Source organism: Dryobates pubescens, chromosome 30, assembly GCF_014839835.1.
Source record: "Dryobates pubescens isolate bDryPub1 chromosome 30, bDryPub1.pri, whole genome shotgun sequence".
Classification (NCBI taxonomy): Eukaryota; Metazoa; Chordata; class Aves; order Piciformes; family Picidae; genus Dryobates; species Dryobates pubescens.
The window spans coordinates 3,106,503-3,126,059 of record NC_071641.1 but is presented as its reverse complement, the minus strand read 5'-3'; the positions used below and the strand labels follow the sequence as shown (position 1 = coordinate 3,126,059).

The 19,557-nt window shown below is 42.0% G+C and overlaps 1 protein-coding gene across 5 annotated transcripts in view; it reads right to left on the bottom strand.

Moving 5' to 3' along the window:
- The window catches only part of CCAR1 (cell division cycle and apoptosis regulator 1), a 29,794-nt gene extending 15,770 nt beyond the window's left edge, over positions 1 to 14,024 (bottom strand). For 3 of the 5 annotated variants that reach the window (XM_054174780.1, XM_054174779.1, XM_054174783.1), the window contains exons 1-11: positions 13,928 to 14,024; positions 12,859 to 12,977; positions 6,136 to 6,308; positions 5,531 to 5,575; positions 4,824 to 4,856; positions 3,570 to 3,763; positions 2,974 to 3,088; positions 2,698 to 2,890; positions 1,427 to 1,559; positions 968 to 1,129; positions 396 to 621 (exon numbers count right to left, since the gene is read on the bottom strand). In XM_054174780.1, coding sequence (XP_054030755.1) covers positions 396 to 621; positions 968 to 1,129; positions 1,427 to 1,559; positions 2,698 to 2,890; positions 2,974 to 3,088; positions 3,570 to 3,763; positions 4,824 to 4,856; positions 5,531 to 5,575; positions 6,136 to 6,308; positions 12,859 to 12,931 — 1,347 coding nt within the window. In that variant the 5' untranslated portion in view covers positions 12,932 to 12,977; positions 13,928 to 14,024. The remainder of the gene's footprint in view (positions 1 to 395; positions 622 to 967; positions 1,130 to 1,426; positions 1,560 to 2,697; positions 2,891 to 2,973; positions 3,089 to 3,569; positions 3,764 to 4,823; positions 4,857 to 5,530; positions 5,576 to 6,135; positions 6,309 to 12,858; positions 12,978 to 13,927) is intronic. The other 2 variants (XM_054174781.1, XM_054174782.1) reach the window with 2 other exon arrangements.
- Positions 14,025 to 19,557: the final 5,533 nt, after the last annotated feature.

Here is a 19,557-nt window from a genome sequence, read left to right as displayed (position 1 = left end):
ACAAAAGAACCCCTGAAAGGGAGGGGGAAAAAAGAGAAAACAAAAAAGGCTGCACTAACTATTCACAATGAATTGCCTAAGAAATACATTCAAAGCTCTTCCAGGAGATGGCTTTCTTTCCTGTAATTAGATCAGGGCAACTAGGTGCAGAGAATGGAAAAGAGACCTCAGTAAAAACAAGATTGAGGACACCTCTAGTAACAGAAAAAACAAACCTCATTTCAGACATGATTCTTCAAGATCTACAAACTACCTCTTCACTGGGAAGTTTAAAACACTGTCTTCTGTTTGCTCGAATTGCTGTAGAATATTGTCAGTGCAGTTAGGGTCACTTCACCACCTTACTGTTAAAAATATTCTAATCAACAGTCACAGCAGTGGAAAACTATACAAACCTTTGCACTGTATAGATGATCAGCATCGGGTGGATCAAGGACAGCAGTGTTTTTATCTATAGGATCTACTTCTCTATGCATCACGTAGAAATTACAGTAGTTTCCCAGCTGAAATGGTCTAGACATAGGGAAAGCGTCCACCCACGTAAACTGCGCGTCAAAGAAATCACTTGGGATATAGAGGTTCTGGTAACGTCTCCTCAGCTCCATCATGTCACAGCTACGGCTGAAATAAAACACAGGATTTGGAAGATAGAGCTATACAATCTCTGTATATCTCTACAACCACGTATAACCAACTGAACATACAACCTTTAAAGAGCAAATATATTGAAGTCAGTGTTATGGACTGATGCTTAAAAACAAGTAACTACTGAACGCTCTTCTGATTAACATGGCTGCATATTATAGAGTAGTTATTAAAGAGGGTAATAAAGCTATTTTGCTGGAGCATTCAAAAACAACCCAGAGCTCAGAAAAATTTATCACACCATATTTGTTCTTTCTTTGAAGATCATCATTTAACACATCTTAGTGATCTGTGCCCACAGTTAAAACAAGCGTAAACCTACCAGTCCAATGAAAACTTGGAAAACTGAACGGTGTAACGGGGAACAACGCGCCGCGGCCTGCGAGGAGACCTCTCCCGCTCTCGTCTGGGCGATCTCTCTCTGGAGCGTTTTCGCTGGGGTGATCTCTCCCTGGACCTTCGTCGCTCTCGGTCTCTTTCACGACTTCAAAAAAAGCATACAAATATTTTTGTGTGCCGATACCACAAACGAATTTCTAGTACAACAGAGGCTAGGCCTGTTGGAAGTGACTCCCCAAAAGGAGAGAAGTTTGTTTCAGTACAGTCTCTTTACAATGAGACCAATTTTGCAATTCCCTCCCTTCAGAGAAAACTCTCCAATTATATCTAAAGGTAAAGATACTTGTGCATATTGCTGACTTACTTTGGGGCAAGAATCTCAGCTCTGAAGACAGGTCTTTATGGAATGTTTTGATTATAGCCTGGACTTAAGACAACATACCTCCTGTCATCTTTTCGGTTTGGCATAGGGTCTCCTCCTCTGTCATTCCTCCCAGAAAATCTGGATGGTGGGTCTAATCTTCGAGCTGGCTGAGGCTGTGAAATCAGACGAACTGGAGGCTGTAGCAAACCACCTGCAGCAAGAATGTACACGATCAATAAATAGGGCGCAACTATCCACACTATACAAACATCGCTGATTTACGGTTGTTATACTTCAGTACGTTTTCTAGACTAGTTCTAGAGTCAAAGAAATATAAATCTATTTACTAATAACCACCACACAATAATGGTTTAGCAACTCAATCCATGACATACCCAAGAAATGAGACTTTTGCTTTACACTTCACTGATGCAGACTCTAGTATTTCAAACTGGTTTAAAAGCATCTTCTTAGGATAGAAACTAATATAATCTAAGCACACATAAGCTACCACTGTAGATAGGCAAGCCTTTCCTCAGAAAAGTGATTTGTTTTAAGACAGATTACCTACTCACAGACCTAAAGAAAACCTAAAACTTATTTTTGAGGCTACTCATAGCTAAAAACAATTAGCTTCCTGAAAAATCATTCTTACATCAATTTATTATACTGCTGCATCAATCCCTCAGTACATACTGTCTCAAGATATTTAACCGACTGTAAATGGAGCAAACATTACTATGAACACTAATGAACAACTAGGACTAATTAGACTGTAACATTTACCTACAACACGTCTCCTCAGGTGACAGCTTAAGACCTCCCCTTGCTTTTACTGCGGGCAAGACAAGTCCTAATTTTATCTTGTTACCAATTCTATTGCTGATGCTTCAGCTGCTACAAGTTCATGTGACCCCACCACAACCTTTGTTTCAGACTTGCTACTTTTGGCAGTTTCTCAAATGTCAACTGGGCTAACTGAAATAATAGTTTTAACACTACAGCTGTGTGAAATCTGATCTCATTGAGCACTCAGAAGATGCTGAAGAAATATAACTGTTAATACTTTTAACCCTGCAACTTGTCTGTGAAAGCATGAGAATAAAAATCACATTGAGTGTTTCCAGATTTAATGTGAACAAGGAGTCCATGAGGTATCACTAACCAGGTGATTCTTGAGCTATTGCAGGCAATGTGCACTGCAGGAAGACACATACTCAAACTGAAAATTTTATAGGGTCCTTTCCATATTATTTCAACTATTGCTTTGCTCTCACTAACAAGAAAATAGCCATCGGACACTAAGCACCAGAATGACCAAAACAAAACTCCATGCACTGAAGGAGCACCTTTCTGCTGTGGCTGCTGCAGCAAGGGCTGAGGCTGTGTCTGAAGTAAAGGTGTGATTGAAGCTGCTGAAATCTGTGCCTGTAACAAGGACTGTGGCTGTGGCTGTGCCTGAACACTGAATGCAGTCTGCTGTGCAATGGGCTGCAGAACAGCTGGAGGTGTCTTCAGTAATGGCTGGGCTTGTGTCTGGTTCTAATGGCAGAAGAGAAAAGGAGTTAGGTGTGAGCTTAAACCAGAAGCAGCCAGTACAAGTTAGACTGGGTAACCCCACATACCTGATTTGGAAGTGTCTGAATCCTTTGTGCATTCCATTTGAATGGCATATTAGGGTTGTAAGTAGCTTCTACCAGAACTCTGTCACCAACCTGAGGTGTCTTTCCTTTAACAGCACTGCAAACAGTACAGAAAATGTATTGAGAGTCCTATTCAGCTAGTTTTACATTTGCAAGTTACATGTAAAGCTGAAAGCAGACAAAGCTAATGAAAAAAAAGCTTATAGATACAAATTCAGTAAAAGTACTCTCTGCTATAGTTTGGAGTATGCACGGGAATTTAACTCCTACATGGGGCCCAAAAGCAGAAGTTCTCTAAGCAGAACTGAGTTGAAAGGCAGAAAGCCAGTTATATGCATTTAATCCCCCACAAATTCTACAATTTCATATTATAAGGAGCTTAATACCTTCTGAGTCTCTAAAATTCACATACAGGTACTCAAATCTAGTGTCTACTAGCTTATTTGATCATCTGCCTTTCAGCACTGACACAAAAAAATATAATAACTGCAGGCACCATCAGTGAAGCCACAGAATTAGAATGTCAAAACTTAAACCATTTATTTAGAATGCTTGTCAGGCAAGTATTGACATTTTACCTGAGTTGAAAAAAGACATCTTCATCCACAAACCCAAAAGTATCATGCAGTTTGGTAACCACCCCAGTGAAGACACGCTGCTTTTGCGGTTGGGTTTGCTGCTGACTTGACCGAGGTGCTGGATAGGAAACAGTAATCTGGGCTGCCGGTTGAGGAGTGGACAGGCTAAGACTGGTAGGTAGTGCAACAGCTGGCTGTAAGCAAAATATAGCAAACCATGAATCTTATAACTAGCTGACATAGCTATAAGGAACAGTTCCTTTACCCAGAAGGCAGGGGGTTAAAACACCTCTAAAACAATGATTGTAAATAAGAGATATTCAGAAGGTGGCATGTTTGTTAGGGAATTTTTTGGTTGTTGGTTTTGAAGTGGTTGGTTTTAGAGTTGTGGGTTTCATTGTTGTTGGTGGTGTTTTGTGGGGTTTTTGTTTTGTTTTGGTTGTTGTGTTTTAAGATTAGGTTTTCTATTTTAAATGAAGACTGGCTTTGTTCATCCTTTCCTTTTAAAAAAGTCAACCTCCCCAAAACACAGACGTTGTCTAGAAAAAAAATTAAGACTGCCTTACTGCTTACAACTAACCTGTCCAGGGGGCCTGAAAAGTAGGTAAGTTCCTACCTTGGCTAGGAATACAGGCTTGGAGATTATGCTCTGTTTATATCCCAGCTGTAGCATTACTGTCAGTTAAAGGTTGAGGCTAACACAAACCACTTGCCTAACTCACCTCACATGCTTGCCTTCTCACAAAAGCAGAACACAACGAGCTAAGGAAATTAAGTAACCTATTTTTATCTTTCTTTTTTTTTAAAGTATGTTTACAAAGTCAAATTAAGAACTAGAGCAACTTAAGAGTGTGTTAAATGGTTGCATGTTTTAAGCCTGTTAAGCTCAGGAGGACTCTTTTTAAACCTACTGCAATACTGTTAACACACAAAGTTAAATTCCTCCTCCAAAGGGAGAAAGATTTTCCCAGTTTGCCACTAACTGCAAATCAACCAAATACCTGAAGTTCAAAACAAAATCATGATGTAATCAACACACATATTCCCTTCTAGATTAAGGAAAAGTCCTTGCTATTGATTTTTGAAACCAATGCTATGCATATTTTAATATCTGGATAAAACAAACCTGTACCAATAAAATGACCACTTATATTTAGTTAATCTTACAGATTAAGCTACTCAAGATGTCACAAATTTGCACTCTTGCATTATTGGTGTTTGGGGATGAAGACCAAACAATAAAACCAAACTAACCTGAGTTAAAAGGGTCTGCTGAGGTTGCTGCAACTTAAAATAAATAAAGTTATAAATTAATTTTATATGTTTAAGGAAATTCTACAATTTTACCTCCTCTTTTCAAGTAAGAGTTTTTGCTTAATCTGAGCCAGTTACTCATCTTTTGGGGTTTGGTCATTTCGGCAGTTTGCATACACATAAAATTGTGCTCATGTGGTTAGCTATAAGACTGGATAATCCACGTTTATTCAGTAAGCAGAAATGCTGGGGAGGGGAGGTTAGGTTAAATGAAAGTGAATAGCAATACCAAATAAAGTTTTGGCAGCTGGAGAAGCTTAGGCTTGTAATTTCTCTGTTATTTTATTCTTTTTCAAAATCCTGTTAAGTTCAAAGACCATAAAAAAAGTAACAGGGAGCCTTTTTTTGGGACAGCTTCTTTCCAGCAGTTAAAATATACAGCCCTGTTTAGAGCAAAGTTTAGCAGAAATCATGTACACATGGAACAGTATCTATGTTTAAATCTCCTTTTGTATGAAAGCATGCAGGCTTCCATCCTGGATACGTCTCTTCCAGTTTATGAACTTCAAGCTCTCTCACTACAAAAACTGATGACGTAGTTTCTTTTAATAACTTCCCACCCCAGGATGATTTTGAAGACAAATCCTATAAGACACACAAGCAACATTAAAGTTATTTGTGATGTACACAGTAAGAATCAGACAAACCTGTTGCTGTACACTATAGAGAGTCTGCTGAGGTTGTGAATATTGCTGAAACAGATAAAAGCAAAATATCTCATAAACGGGCAGTATTATTACCCCAATATTACCAAACACAAGTTCTCTGATAAACAAGCTTTCTCAATTATTATGAGCATCAACAGGTTACTACTTTCATAACAACTATTCCCAGCTTTTAGATTGGATTCTGATGTACTCTTTATAGCCAAAATAAGTAACTTTTGTTAAGCTTTACACTTGCACAATATTTAGAACACAGTACAAAGTCAAGCAAAATGCTATTAAGAATATATACAGTGATGACAGTTACTCGGAACCTGAAATTCTCCGTTTAGGTACAGCGGAACTCCTTTTCCCAAAAGGCTTTCTGCAGCTAAAACTCAGCACCTCCATAGCCAAAATTCCAGCCTTCACAGATCAATACAACTATGGATAGCTGTAGCCCTGAAATCTGCATTTTAATCATGTCTATGCTTCAATGTTCACTGTTTCCCATTATGCTTTTCTCCCAGATACTTGAGCTTTACAAAGACACTGGTTTATACTGTGTAAGTCCATGCAGTCAATAGCAAATGCTCCTTTTTGTTTACCTGCTGTAAGGCAGCTGCTGCAGCTGCAGCTTGCTGCTGCAAAGCAGCTGTCTGGGTGAGCTGATAGTTGGTTGGTGTTTGTGTGGTTAGGCCTGCTGCTGCCAGTGCTGTCTGCTGGGTGTATATGGTAGGAGAGGCTCCAAGCAGCGATGGCTGCTGTACACCAAGAGCAGCTGAAAATAGAACACACACAATAAGCACTAAGAACAACTTTAAACAGCTGAGGCTTCTGACAGTTACACTAGATGTAGTATGGGATGCTTCATTCCTGAGCGAAGCAGATAAATCCAATTCCAAAATTTCAGATAAAGGATCACACCTCAGTAGCTTCTCCTCTAAATTAATTTCAAACACTATGCCACAGCAGAAGCACATAGACCACTTCATTTCCTTCTCTCAAGCTGCTCGTGATTTTTCAGTACTAGCAGTTGCCACCCCCATCTGCACCCACCCCCAGCACACACACTGTATTCTTTCTTGAAGGTATTCAGGCTTTGGATGAGCCAGATAAAGATTGTAACTCTGTTCTGTATGTTCATGTATATGTTTCATTACACCTGAGGGCAAAAGAAATCTTTACTGTAATAAGAGCTATGAAGCAGAAGCTTCTGAAAATGCACAAAGCTTTTCTTTACTCAGTACTGTCTTTGTCCCCAAGCAAGCTGGACACTGTAGATGTGGGGGATGGTAGAGAAGGAACGGCCTTATAATGACAAGGAGACCACGTCAAGCTCTCTCTGACTCTTACTAGGAAGAGTTTGTGCTGCCCAGAGTCAAACTGCCTGAAAGAAAAGGTTAGTTTATTTTACAGTCATTACAGCTTTTAACAAGTGGCAGCTGTCATATGCTAAGTTGTTTATGCACGTGATACTTCTGAATGAGGAATGCTTAAGCCTTACTAACAACTTTCAAAGACAGAAAGTTCTGCACAATGCAAATCTGAGTGAAGGGCTGCAAACCTATCTGGAAAGCTGCTCCCCCTCTTAGGCAGGGATTCTAAAAAAGTTATCTGCAGCTGCATGATCAAATATCACTTCATCGAGCTGTCAGTCTAGTACACATGTTTAAATAAAACCAAGGAGAAACTCAGAAGGAAACAATGCCAGCAGAAACAGGTCAGCTAGCCACCTTCAGAACTGAAGAACACTGCAGTCGAAGAGGTTTCCTTTCTCTTCCAAAGCCACTGAAGAGGAACAATGAAGTTAAGAACAGATTTACAGTATTATCTCTGCAGAGTTTGTGCTCTGCACTATTGTTACTGATCCAAAACGAAGCTTTCATTCCTGACTCATGGATGCTGCAAGAGATTGCCTGTAGTTGGTGGTGATCATCACCATAGAATTCACAAAAATGCTGTAACCAACACAACAGATCCTGAATAAGGTAATCCTCTCTGCCACACTGTTCTTTCCAGCAGAGTAAACTCTTCAGGAAGGAGCTAATCATGGCACTGAGCATCTTATAATTTTGGAATGAAACACGAAGAAACCTAAGCAACAGCGAAAATCATCACAATCACTATAGTCTAGCTCAAATATTATCATGTTAAATATACTGGGAAGTAATACTATTTTAATAGTGCAATCAAGCATTCTATAGTACAGCAAAACTAGAGCTTTTCCAGCATCACAGAAATTCTTTCCCTGGTAAACTCCAAGATTTGGGCTTCCGAAGAAGCCAAGCAAGCCAAATCTGAGACTCTTCCCATGATAAGCCCTCCATTCTCCTGATCCTCTCCCCTCTTCATGCTTGTCCATCAGCTTCAATTTGAATGTGTCTTTTTGACCATTCAAAAGCACAACCTCATCTAGAACCTCAGCACTGCCCACATAACTCTTTTAAATCTAATGAAAATGCTTTACTGCTGCATCCTGGGACAATTTTCACTTTTCTTGGCTGCATTACTCTGCTGGCTCACTCAAGGCAAATAACCAAAGCCTTAATCTTCCTCCTCTTATTTCCACATGCTGAGCAGAAATTCCTATCAGTGCAGAAATATACTTCATGCCATTACCTTAGAATGTGTTTGACTACACTAGCTATTGTAATTCAACTTAATTCTATTCTAATGCTGTTCTAACATAGGGGAATGGAGTTGGGAAGCACCTTCAAACAAGTTTCACAAGTTCTCTCCTACTTTTTGTCGGAAGGATATTCACAAAAATATTAGCAAGCTTGCTCCCAAAACCAGATCCTGAGGTTAATCAGCTCTTCAGTTTCCATTATGACAACTTCCTTTCCTGTATAACCCATAATTATCTCACACAATTCCCAGCCCACCCTAAGACTCTCATCACATTTTGTCCATTAAGAAGGTAGGAGGAATTTTGCTACTTCCAATGTAATTTTATGGGCATTTAATAACAACTGGGCATCATGTCATTTACAACACTGCAGATCAGCTTACTAACAAATGACAAAGACAAAAAAAAGACTGTAAATATGCCCTCAAAGGATAACACCTCTAGGAACACAATTTTCAGAGCTGGATCTTGTTCCTACTATTTGCCCCAGAGTATTCCAGGAGTTTAATTTGACTGCTTTTCATTTATGTACTTATCTAAGCCAAACAAACTCTATAGGCATTACTAGTTAAAGCCAGCAAGCACACAAACAAACAAAACCAAAAAGGAAAAATCACACAGAAAGCCAAGAGTGAATCACAGGCTGAGTGTGGAATTGACATCTGATTGCTCTATTATTAATACTGGCTACAAACATCTGCAGTGACAAACAAGAGCTCCGAGGATGTGTAATTATCTCAGTAAGTACAGCGACAGAAATGCTTTCCTTCAAATGCAGTCTCAACAACTCCACTTGCACCACATACTGCATGGCACGACCATCTGAAAGGACTTGGCTAGAAACTGGAGTCCTAGGCTGCTGGTCTGGCATCCTTCTAGGAAACAGAAATTTCTGTTGTAGCAAACACAAAGCCAGTATTTGATAGTCTCTCTTGCTGTTTCTAAATTCCAGAGACCCTTTAAGATTAGGGAAACATCTTCCAAGTATGTGACTACATTTATCTCCTTAGTAAGTGATGTAGCTTTATGAGAATCACAGTAGAAGTGTGGCCTGTGACTTTGGGTCCTTGGGATTTTAAGCTTCTCCAAGCATAACACACTTGCAATACAAATGTCAGACAACCTGCTTGAAACAACCCCAATCCCTCTTTACAGGTGCACAATAGAAACTAGGCTCATTGTATTTACCACAGGGCATCCATTTACAGCATGTCAGCAAATTGGGGATCAGCTATTATTTCTTAGTGCCTCTGAGATCCACTGCGTACTTGTCCTACTCTTACACTTTTTTTAGTCACCTCACACGGGCTTCCAGCAACAAGATACTGAGCTTCAGGCACTTTTGCTTTCATCAGGTGCACCATCCCTCACCCTAATGCAATGAAGTCTTGATATCACCAAGACAACACCCATCAGCCAGAGCTCAGCATAGCTAGGACCTCCCTTCAACCACAGTTCTATTAAAATCGGCTTCACTATGCTATAAACCATAACACTGGAAACAGCACATGCTCAGCTCTGTGCTGCAGACCAAAGACATGGCAAAAATTAATAGCTGAGAGAACAGGAAGGGATTCTCCCTCACTGGTGTATCAGAAACTTGCACGTCATTATTCAAGTTAAAAGCATAAAGAGAATGCAAAAAGCAATCTGTGCCATGTAGGAATATTTGAAATGTTTAATTTTCTATAGCAGGCATGACTTAGCAATGCTTGACCAGCATAGCAGGGACTTCAAATTCTGCTTTTAATCATGTGATGCACAAAACTATGATACAAGAGCAGAGAAAAAATTTCACCGTGTTATAAGAAGGAGTCTCTTTGCACACACAGATCTTTGCTTGCACCTGAATCTCTTGTCTGTCTTCTAACACCACAAACACAGGCGGTAGCAAATTATCCCCAAGGTATCCCAGGAACTCTTCATTACACAGCATGTCACTCTACAACTACCTTAGTGTCACACCTTAATAATTAAGAGCCTTAACTCAGTTACTTCTGCACCAGGGATGGCCAAGACAGTATCCAAGTCATCAATACCAAAAAACTCCAAACAACAAAATCCTCAAGCCTGAAATTACCTTTCTGCTATAACTAAACTGGGTTTGTAACAGCATCACCCACCACTGCTGACTAGCATTTGTTTGTGCTGTGAAAATCAAGATCTCTTTCCTCCATACCCAACCAGCATAAAGCTTTTGAGAAACAACCTGACACAGACAAAACCAGCTGTCATGCAAAAATGTAATGTCACACTGCTGGCCAGTCCTCTGAAGATACAAAAATATTTTGTACATGTAGTTGCTTAAAACCAGTTAACAAACACTGAGATTCATCGGGGTAAGCCCACCTGCCGGTGAGACATGGCCCGAGCACTGGGAGCATCTCTCTTCTGCAGGCAAGCAACCTGGCTGCACAGCCATAGCTTCACGTTGAAATGTGCAAAGGTGACTACTGAGCTGCAGTGCAACACTAACACTGCTCCTCAGCTCCCAGCAGTGCCAGAGCACTGCATACTTTGCAAAAGAAGCACTTCCTGTACTCTGTGTTCTAAATCATTCTGCACTGGAATGGCCAACAATAAATGCCAGAGAACAGATACGTACATGGGTACTGAAACAGGAGCTAGGCAGTAGAGTCCTGAGGACTGAGCTCAGTAGTACCAAGAGAGGAGAAAGAGGATGCAGACATAGTGATTGCATACTGCAGTAGGAACAGGAAAGGACTGCACAGAAGGATGTTAGGAACTAAATGTATTCAAGTGATACTGGAAATAAGAGAGATACTACAGTGGGGAGAGACACCAGAAACACAAAGAAGGCACATGAAGAAGGCAAAAGTGCAACAAAATGTTAGCCTTTAATGTCTGTCATGTTTGAGTCAGGTGCTGCAGGATCAGATGAACAGCTACAAAACCCTGGAGATACTGTCCTCATTGAGCAGGTGAAAAAAGTCTCACAGCAACTGATGCTGACCAGTTATATCCCAATTAAATTTTCCACTTAATTTAAGCAAGCTCAGAAGTAGGCTAGCCAAAGGCAGAGTCACAGGAATAAGAACACAGGCAAGAAGTTCATGTGCTTCTAGAGCCTTTGCTCCTTTCACCTCTCCTCCAGGGCCCCCTTCTGGTCCTAACCCCACAAGGTCTAAGATGGCTGCCAGCTCCTCCTCTTCAGATTTTATGAGGCTTTCCCTCTGAAACAGGACATGGAACTGGCCCTCAGTCTTCTACCACTATTTCTGGTGCAGCAGCTGCCACATGAGCCAATGTATCAAGAATACTTCACCCCAGATGCTGCCATTTTTTGATGGCTCCAAGGTGTCACCCAGTCAGTCATGAGAACCAAAAGCACAGTTTGTCTCTCTCCCCCATGTTCCCAGTGATGACTCTTTCCAGCTGTTCAGCTGTTTCTTACAGAAGGAGAGTAGTGCAATTTGGATAAGCATGAGCTGCTCAGAAGAAGAGCACAAAGCTGGTTAGGTACAGTAACAGCTTAGGCAGAGAGTGGCAGTGAATGGGGATGGAGTAAGAGGGAAAGACACACTGGGACTGAATACTGTGAAACACTTGGGGAGCGGCAGTTTCCTGAGTATTCACTCAGATTGGACCAGTGCCCTAAGTGAAAATTGGGGATGGAGGACTCATTTCAGGGGGAAAAAAAGAGTCAGAAAAAGATTTCTTCCTCCCCCTCCATCTCCCCAATAAGTACCTCCAAAGCACAAAAGAAAGGGCATTCCCATAGTCTGCAAAGTTCCCGCACACAAAACCACTGACAAAGAAGGTATGCCATTCAACATCATATCCAACTAGACATGCAAAAGACAACTGAAAAACCATACAACTCTTTAGAAAGACATCTCTTCAGTGAGGTTACTGCCTGTGCTGACATTTTGACATTCTGGATCCTCAAAGTACCACAGGTTTTTCACATCAGACACTGAAACAGCATTTGGCAAATGCTTTGCATTCAAGAAAATAGCAGCGCAGAACTGGAAAGGGAAGCACCAAGATTCACCATGCAGCAAGCTTCACGTCCTTGCTTCAAAAAACTTTATGCTATAAAACAACATAAAACATGAAAATCTAGCCAGTTAGGTTTTTAAATATGCTAGCCTGCAATTGAATAAGGCTTCTGAGCTCAAAGGAAACCCTCTCTTCTAATCAGGGAATACCTTTAGTTACAGGGATCTCTGCAGTTATAATTTAGCATTAAAAATAAAACATACCCTCTCCCCATCCAAGTAGCAAATTTCAGAGACCTCTTTGCTATGTGAAGTATGTCAAATAGATTAGTAAAGGCAAACTACTTTGTAAACATTGATTTAGGCTGCCCTTTAGGCAGCACTTTAAAAATATGCAATGCCTTTTTTGCGCTGTTATTATTTAATGTAGAGCAATCTAGAGCAATTTGATGAAAGGCAATTTGATTTACACAACTTTGTCTACTGACCAAGAGAATCAATACAAATTCACATGGGATTTTACTTATCCCCCCCTTACAAAAGAAAACAAACCCCAACAGCTAGTATTAGGAAACAGCCTTTAATGACTCGATTTGTGCAAAGAACTCCCAACTCAGACCATTTACAGAGAATTTAAGTTAGTTAGCATGGTGCTACTCTTAACTCCATACCCAACTACAGAATCACCAAATCTACTAGATGTCAGGGTTCAAACATTAAGTGGTATGTCAACTGACCTGGCTGAGATACTGCAGTGGCTGTAAACTGAGTAGCCCAAGGGGGATTCTTCTGGCCTCCAAACTGAGCCATGGCGAAAGATAAAATCTCCTGGTTGTCTATCTTCTATAACTGCAATCTATTAAAACAAAGCACAGCTACAATCTTTGAAACATATACCAACAGGCTATTTTAATTGTGGATTAAAAAAAAACGGAAGAGGGTGGTGGAGGTGTTAAAAGATTATCATTACATCCCTAAACCTGGTAGGCAACACGCATAAGAAGACGGAAACACGAATGATTGCAAGAGAAATGATTATATTTCCTAAGCCGCGATCTCCATCCTCTCGGTTTTAACAATGGGACTAACGCTATTAAAAGGCAAAACTTGGTTCAAGACTGCAACGCAGACGAAGGGAAAGGTGACTCTGCAGAACGAAGGATTTGTACTTTTAAAATTGTTATTTCTTTCCCAGGGCTCTGACTACACCGCGTTTGGGAGCGCTGCCGGCAAAGGCAGAAGGTAGGCTTCCAGCCACGGTTCAGTTTCCCTCTCCCCGAACAAGGGCAAGTTAACCACGCGAACGCGGCAGGGCCGCTCACCAACTCTCCGACTTGCCAGAAAAACCGCCCGCTACTGCCCCACAGCCATCGTTTTTAAACCGACTTTAACCCCTCTCCGCACCGCTAAACCCACCTCCCACCCCCCCTTTTTTGTTTTTTTACTATTATTAGTATTCTTTTCTTTTTACGCGCGCAGCATCGGATACCCGCCGCGTAACCGGGCCCCGCCGCCGAGGAGCGAAAAGTACAGCTCGGCAGAAACCAAGACGGCAGGCGGCGGGAGCTGGCCCTTCCTCCCACCCGGCGGCGGCAGGCCGGGCGGCGGGAAGCAGGCGCCTCCCCACCCCCCGCCGCGGCGAGGCCGCCGCCGCCGCCCCTCCTCCCGCCGCCCCCGGCTAACAATGCGGGCCTGCGCCTGCCGTGCTCCCCTCCCGCCAGCGCCAGGCGCCGCCAGGGCGTGCTCCCGGGAAGCCGCCGGGGCCTCCGCGCGCCGCCTGGGCCACTTGTGCTACCGCCGCCGTACCTGATCGGCACCTCGCCGGAGCCATCGCCAACCCCTCCGACTCTCTCGCACCGAGCGCACCCCCACTGCGCAGGCGCTCGCACCCCTGCCGACGGCGGCAGGCAGCGGCGCACACTGCTGACGTCCGCGACTGCGACCGCGCGGCGCCGACGGGCCCGAGCGCGCAGGCACGCCGCGCGGCCGGACTGGCTGTTGGGCGCGCGCCCAGGCTGCCGCGTGCGCCGAGGCTCCCAGGCGAGGGGAGGGGCCCTGGCGCCATCTTGGCCCACACAGGCGGCGGGAGGGCGGGGCTCGCCATCTTAAGCTGGGTATAGCAGCTGCGCTGAGCGCGGTGCCGCCTTCTTGGCTGCCCTCACCGACGGTCTCCTCTGTCTTGCAAATGACAGCTCGCGGGTGTCCTGTTTCTGTTAGGAAATAGGCAGCCACCAACCTAAAGCAAAGCCCTGCGTGAGCCGCCGAACACTCGAGAGCTGATTTTATGCCCCAGGTTGATACGTGGGGAGGTAGCAGGATCATCTGAGGTGAAGGGAGAGTAGATTCATCAGAGGGACTCACCAAAGCACTTAAGAGACTTTGAAACAGAAATTGCAGCCAGGAAACATTGCAGTAAGTAGTTCAGTAGTTCGTGAGCACCAGTAATTTCCCTCTTCCGATGATGTTATAAAGAAATGCTTAAGGTTTAAAACTTAAAGAGTTGTTTACACAAGTTTGCTTTCAGGTGCAATACGCACAAGGGATATTACTTAACATTCGAGAGTAAAGCCAACAAGACACGTGTTGCAAATTAAAGTGAGACTTAGAACTGTTGATACTGTCATTCAAAAATGAAGTGATGGAATAAAATCACACTTCCTGGGGGTTGGGTTATTTTGTAGAAGGGCAACTAGAGAAGGAGGGTAAAATTCTGCCAGCATTTGGTACTGACAAACACGAATAAATATACAAAGATGTGCCTTAGCCCTTCAAAGTATATTGCCAATTACGTAAAGGTTATATGTTTTACAATGAGCGGCATAGTTCTTCATTTTTAAGTCCACACATTTTAAAGCTCGGTCGTACCTCTGTGTGGCATAGCTCCATCCAGCTCAGCTGACTGAAGCAGACTGCTCCCTTGCTCAGGAGAGCCACAGCGGTCTTTACTGTAACCTGAATTTTTTGGGAATGAAACCACAACGATCCCACTTGAACAGAGGCTCATTTGGTACTTGATGGAATACTGTTATTTAAAAAGGTTTAAAGCTAACAGCTTTCTGGTGGTGTTTAAGGATCAGTGACTACAAGAGCTCTCAGAAACAACACCTCTCTGCTTAAGCATAAACACAAGTACATTTTGCACTACCACAACAGCACCCAGCATTACTGATTCAGTGCTGTGGAAGCAAGAGCTAATACACCCCAGAGTATAAACACTGGAGTAGCAAGTAGAAGCATGCTGATTTGGATGTAGGTGGAGTGTGGATTGAGAGGTGGGTATCGCAGGGCTCCATTTGAGCATTCTGGGTGTTCAAAAATCTAGTGTATGGCTTGCTTTGAGAGAGTGGAGTTTCTCCATTATCTCAAGGAATATGAGCTTATATCATTCCTGCATACGGTATGAATTTTGGACCTGCACTGGTGTTGGTATATGCCAACATTTGCCACACTATGCTTATTGTTTGGTGCAGCATTTCATCTTCAGCTGAGCAAGGAAAAAGAATTTAAAACACTTGTAATTAATTTCAGAGATACAAAACATATTTGACCTTAGTTAAACTAATTACACTGACTAGATCCCCAAGATGTTGAACAGGCAGAAAAATAATCGTATTTGTCACTGAAAAAAATGTTTGTGGCTTCCAAAGTGCTGCTGGGGTGCAATTGTATCATAAAGTTAGCACAAAACAAGTGTGTGCTGCAGGGGGTTTGCAGAATAAAGGGACTGACTGGATATCAGTTGCAAAAATGTCTGTTGTTGGCTTTGAGGTGTACCTCACAGCCTTGGAAAAGTAGATGTCCTATTTTTGAAGTGAAACAAGAGACTCTTAGAATGCTTATCCTCCTTTTGAAAGTAAGAATGTGGATAAGGTTGGTTCTAAGGAAGTGATTAGAACTCTGTGCGTTGGTGGTGAGATGCCCTGTTCCATACACTAGCAGACTGCTTCGCTAATGCACAGAATCACAGGATCCCAGTATGGGAGGATCATTAAGTCCAACCTCCCTGCTTAAGCCCCTAGCACTCTAGGCTCACCTAGAATTTTTCTGTTACTCTATAATAAATCACTATCCATTATTGACAGTATGTATAGAGTTTGACACCAAAATAAATGCATTATAGCTCAGCACCTGGTATCTAGTGTCCTTGATACAAAAGTCAAGCACTTTTCAATTCTTTGTCACTGTACTGTAGCAGCAGAGGTACTGTGATAGTCCCTGCATTGGACAGAACAAAACTAGTTTCAGGATTCTTAGGAGCGTGCTGTGAAAGGAAGATGTCGATCAAAACTTGGAAGAGGCTTCTTTTTCACTGAAGAGAACTGAGACACATTTAAGTGTATTCATACTATGTATTTAAGGCAGTTGACTGGAGGGCAAACTGTAATCTTTCAATAAACATAGTTTTGAAAATCTGCACAATTGAGAAGACACAGAAATTAGTGTTTCATACCAAACATGAAGCTGCTGGACAGAAAATTACTAATCATTAGTAACTGGTCATGTTGTATCTGTCCAGCTAGAATGTAAGACCTCTGCCAGCTACAGGGAGATGGTTATTTCACTCAGTTTTGATGATGTAACTTTGCTGATAGAAGATCACTGTATTGTGTTTTCTTCATATCCTTGTTGGAGATACATTTTGATGTATCCTGCTCAATTTCTGACAACTTTCGGATCTATACATGTTAGAACCGCAACCTGCTCTCTGTAGCTGTTGATGTTGAACTCAGAGCATGGCAGAGATGTCTGCATTGGAATTACATGCAGAGGTTGACCCCATGAAATTATTAGGGACTTGGTCTTGATACAGCTCATTTTATTACTTGTCATATTCATGCCACTCACATCTCTAAACCAGGGATAAGGATTTCTGCATTTTGCTGTACTTTATGCAGATTAAACACAGCCTCTAATCCTGCTGTGATCTCAGTGAGTGGTACAGTGTTTACTTACACTGAATTTAGAAGGCAAATGGAATGAATGTCTTTCTCAGGCATAGAAAACTCCCTCCTCATTAAGGCTGATAGCTGTTCACAGCCATAATTCAGCCTTACTTGAATGTCTGGTGTTACTGGTGGTGATGGGTAGTGCAGGGGAGCTGAGGTGAACTTGCACTGAGGAACCCCAATGAGCTCCATTGGAAATACCACAAATTATTGTTCAGATAAGCTTTAGAGGTCTGTAGAGGATTATGGAATGACTTAAAAGGTAAACCACACTTTTCACTACATGGCTGCATTGTGTATGATACAGTTCATACAAATAGTATCCCCCTATGTTTCATAGAAGGATTAACTGTGATGGATAAGGGGGATATGACATGGGCTATATAACAAGGCTGGCTTAGTTCTGAAGGGTGCTGACAAGAGAACCGAAGCACCTCCCATGCTCATGCAGTCATGTCCAAAGCTGATTTTTGAACAAAATAAAAAATATTTATGGAAACAGTAGCATTTTTAGAAAAGGATTTTAGATTGCCTAGAAAATACATACAAAAATAAGTTTGTCAATAGGACAGTACCACCTGCAGTGGCAGCTGGACTGGAGAGGGCTCTTCAGATGGCAGCGACCAAGACCTTTTCTTACGGCTTTGTTGCAGCCGGCGGTAGTGGCAGTACAAAAAAAGAGGCACAATATTAAATGTAGCCTTGTTGTTACCTGAATTCTAGTTGCTGGCTGCAGTTCTGGCATAAAATCTTGCACAGCCTCTGTATTTACATTAACAAAAAAAGAAAAGCCTTGTCCCTAGAGGTGTTGGTTGAGGGCTTGAGCAAGCTGATCTGTTGGCCGGTGTCCCTACCCATGGCACAGGGGCTTGGAACTAGGTGATCTTTAAGGTCCCTTACAACTCAAACCATTCTGTGATTTTAGGTAATCTTTGGCCTTTTGTGAAAAGATATTTTCAAGAATTCAGCTGCTGTAAGAATTTTGTGTAGGTGATGTGTATCACAAAAGTAAAAGAGTATCCAGAAGTGAGCTGACTGAATAGGGAATTGGAGGCTCTTAGGAATTGTGCTTCAGCCAGTGGTTATTGAAATAGCTGGATTTTGATTTCCACAGATGGGCATTGCTAGTAATGATGTAATTTTAGACTATCCAGGATATTTATTGAACCAAAACACTGCTGATGGAAGCACTGTCCTACTTGTCTTTATGTTTGAACAGGTTGCTTGTTTGGATGCAGAGAATTCACCAAAAGCCGGTGTTTGGATGAACTGATACTATGTATGTTTTGATGAACTAATGTAATAATATTTGCCAACAGTAATCAGCTTTAGCATTATGCAACAGTAGTCAAACCCTGCTGTTCAGTGGTCTTTATTGGGTACTAGAATATTGCAGAAAACAGTAACTGTAGCCAAAAAGTCCATCTTGCAGTTTAAACTATTGTTCACAATTAATACCAGTTTAATAGTAGTAGTTTAAGGCTGTAACTTCTTAAGAATGTAACATCAACCAACTGTACTATATCAATATTCTGTTAACCTGTGTGATTTGTGTAAGTAGTCAAAGATCTGAGAAAGCACTGCTGCCACCCCCAGGTGTTGAGCTCTACAAGATAAACTCCTGTTTGGCAACCTTTCAGGGCTGCCAGTGCAGGTAGATTTGGGTCAGGTTTGTTCCCACAAACTCTGGCATGCAATATGCTGCACAGTTTATGGTGAAATGCAGCCCTGACTGGGAACAACGCTAGGCAGTGGGAATGCTAGGGGAGGCAATGTACAGCTCACTGGCAGGACCTGAAAGGGAGACAGAAAAACATTCTCATCAACATCTTTTCCTCCAAAATGATGTTCTTGGGTCTGCTTCCAGAACTGCAAGTGCCATTCAAAAGACACCTGTGCTGTAGGCTCCAGACTGCAATTCCAAAGTGTGGAATCCAAAACACTGTTGAAAGATTTGATAGCACCATTTAGAGAAAGCCTAGGGCAAGCTGTGAGATGTTGCTATAAAACCTCAGTAATGATTATCCTCTAAAAGAGCAGCAGATTACAGAGGAAGGTAAAGGCTTCCCTTTGGATTAGTGTATTACTTCCAGGAGCTAGATGAATTGTACCACATAATGCAGTTTATTTCTAGGGAATGACTGAAGCCTGATGATAGCAGTGTTTTTATGCAATCCATACGATTCCAGTTATCTGGGCGATTACTGTAACAACAGCTTTTGCTCCTGCACTTGCTGTAGAAGAAAAAGAAGCAAATCTGAACATTGAGAATTATATTCCTTATTCAGATCTAAGCAAGAGGAATTCTGTCAGTAGTGCTGTTCTGCACTAGAATGTAAAAGCAGAAGTAGTAAAGCAGAGCAGTGCTGAGGTCAGTTTTGTCTTGAGAGGAAAACTACCATACCCTGATTTGAAGAAAACAAAACCTGGACTGTTTCCCCTGGATGGGAATTAAAAGCCATAGTAAATGATTCCCACAACTCAGACAGG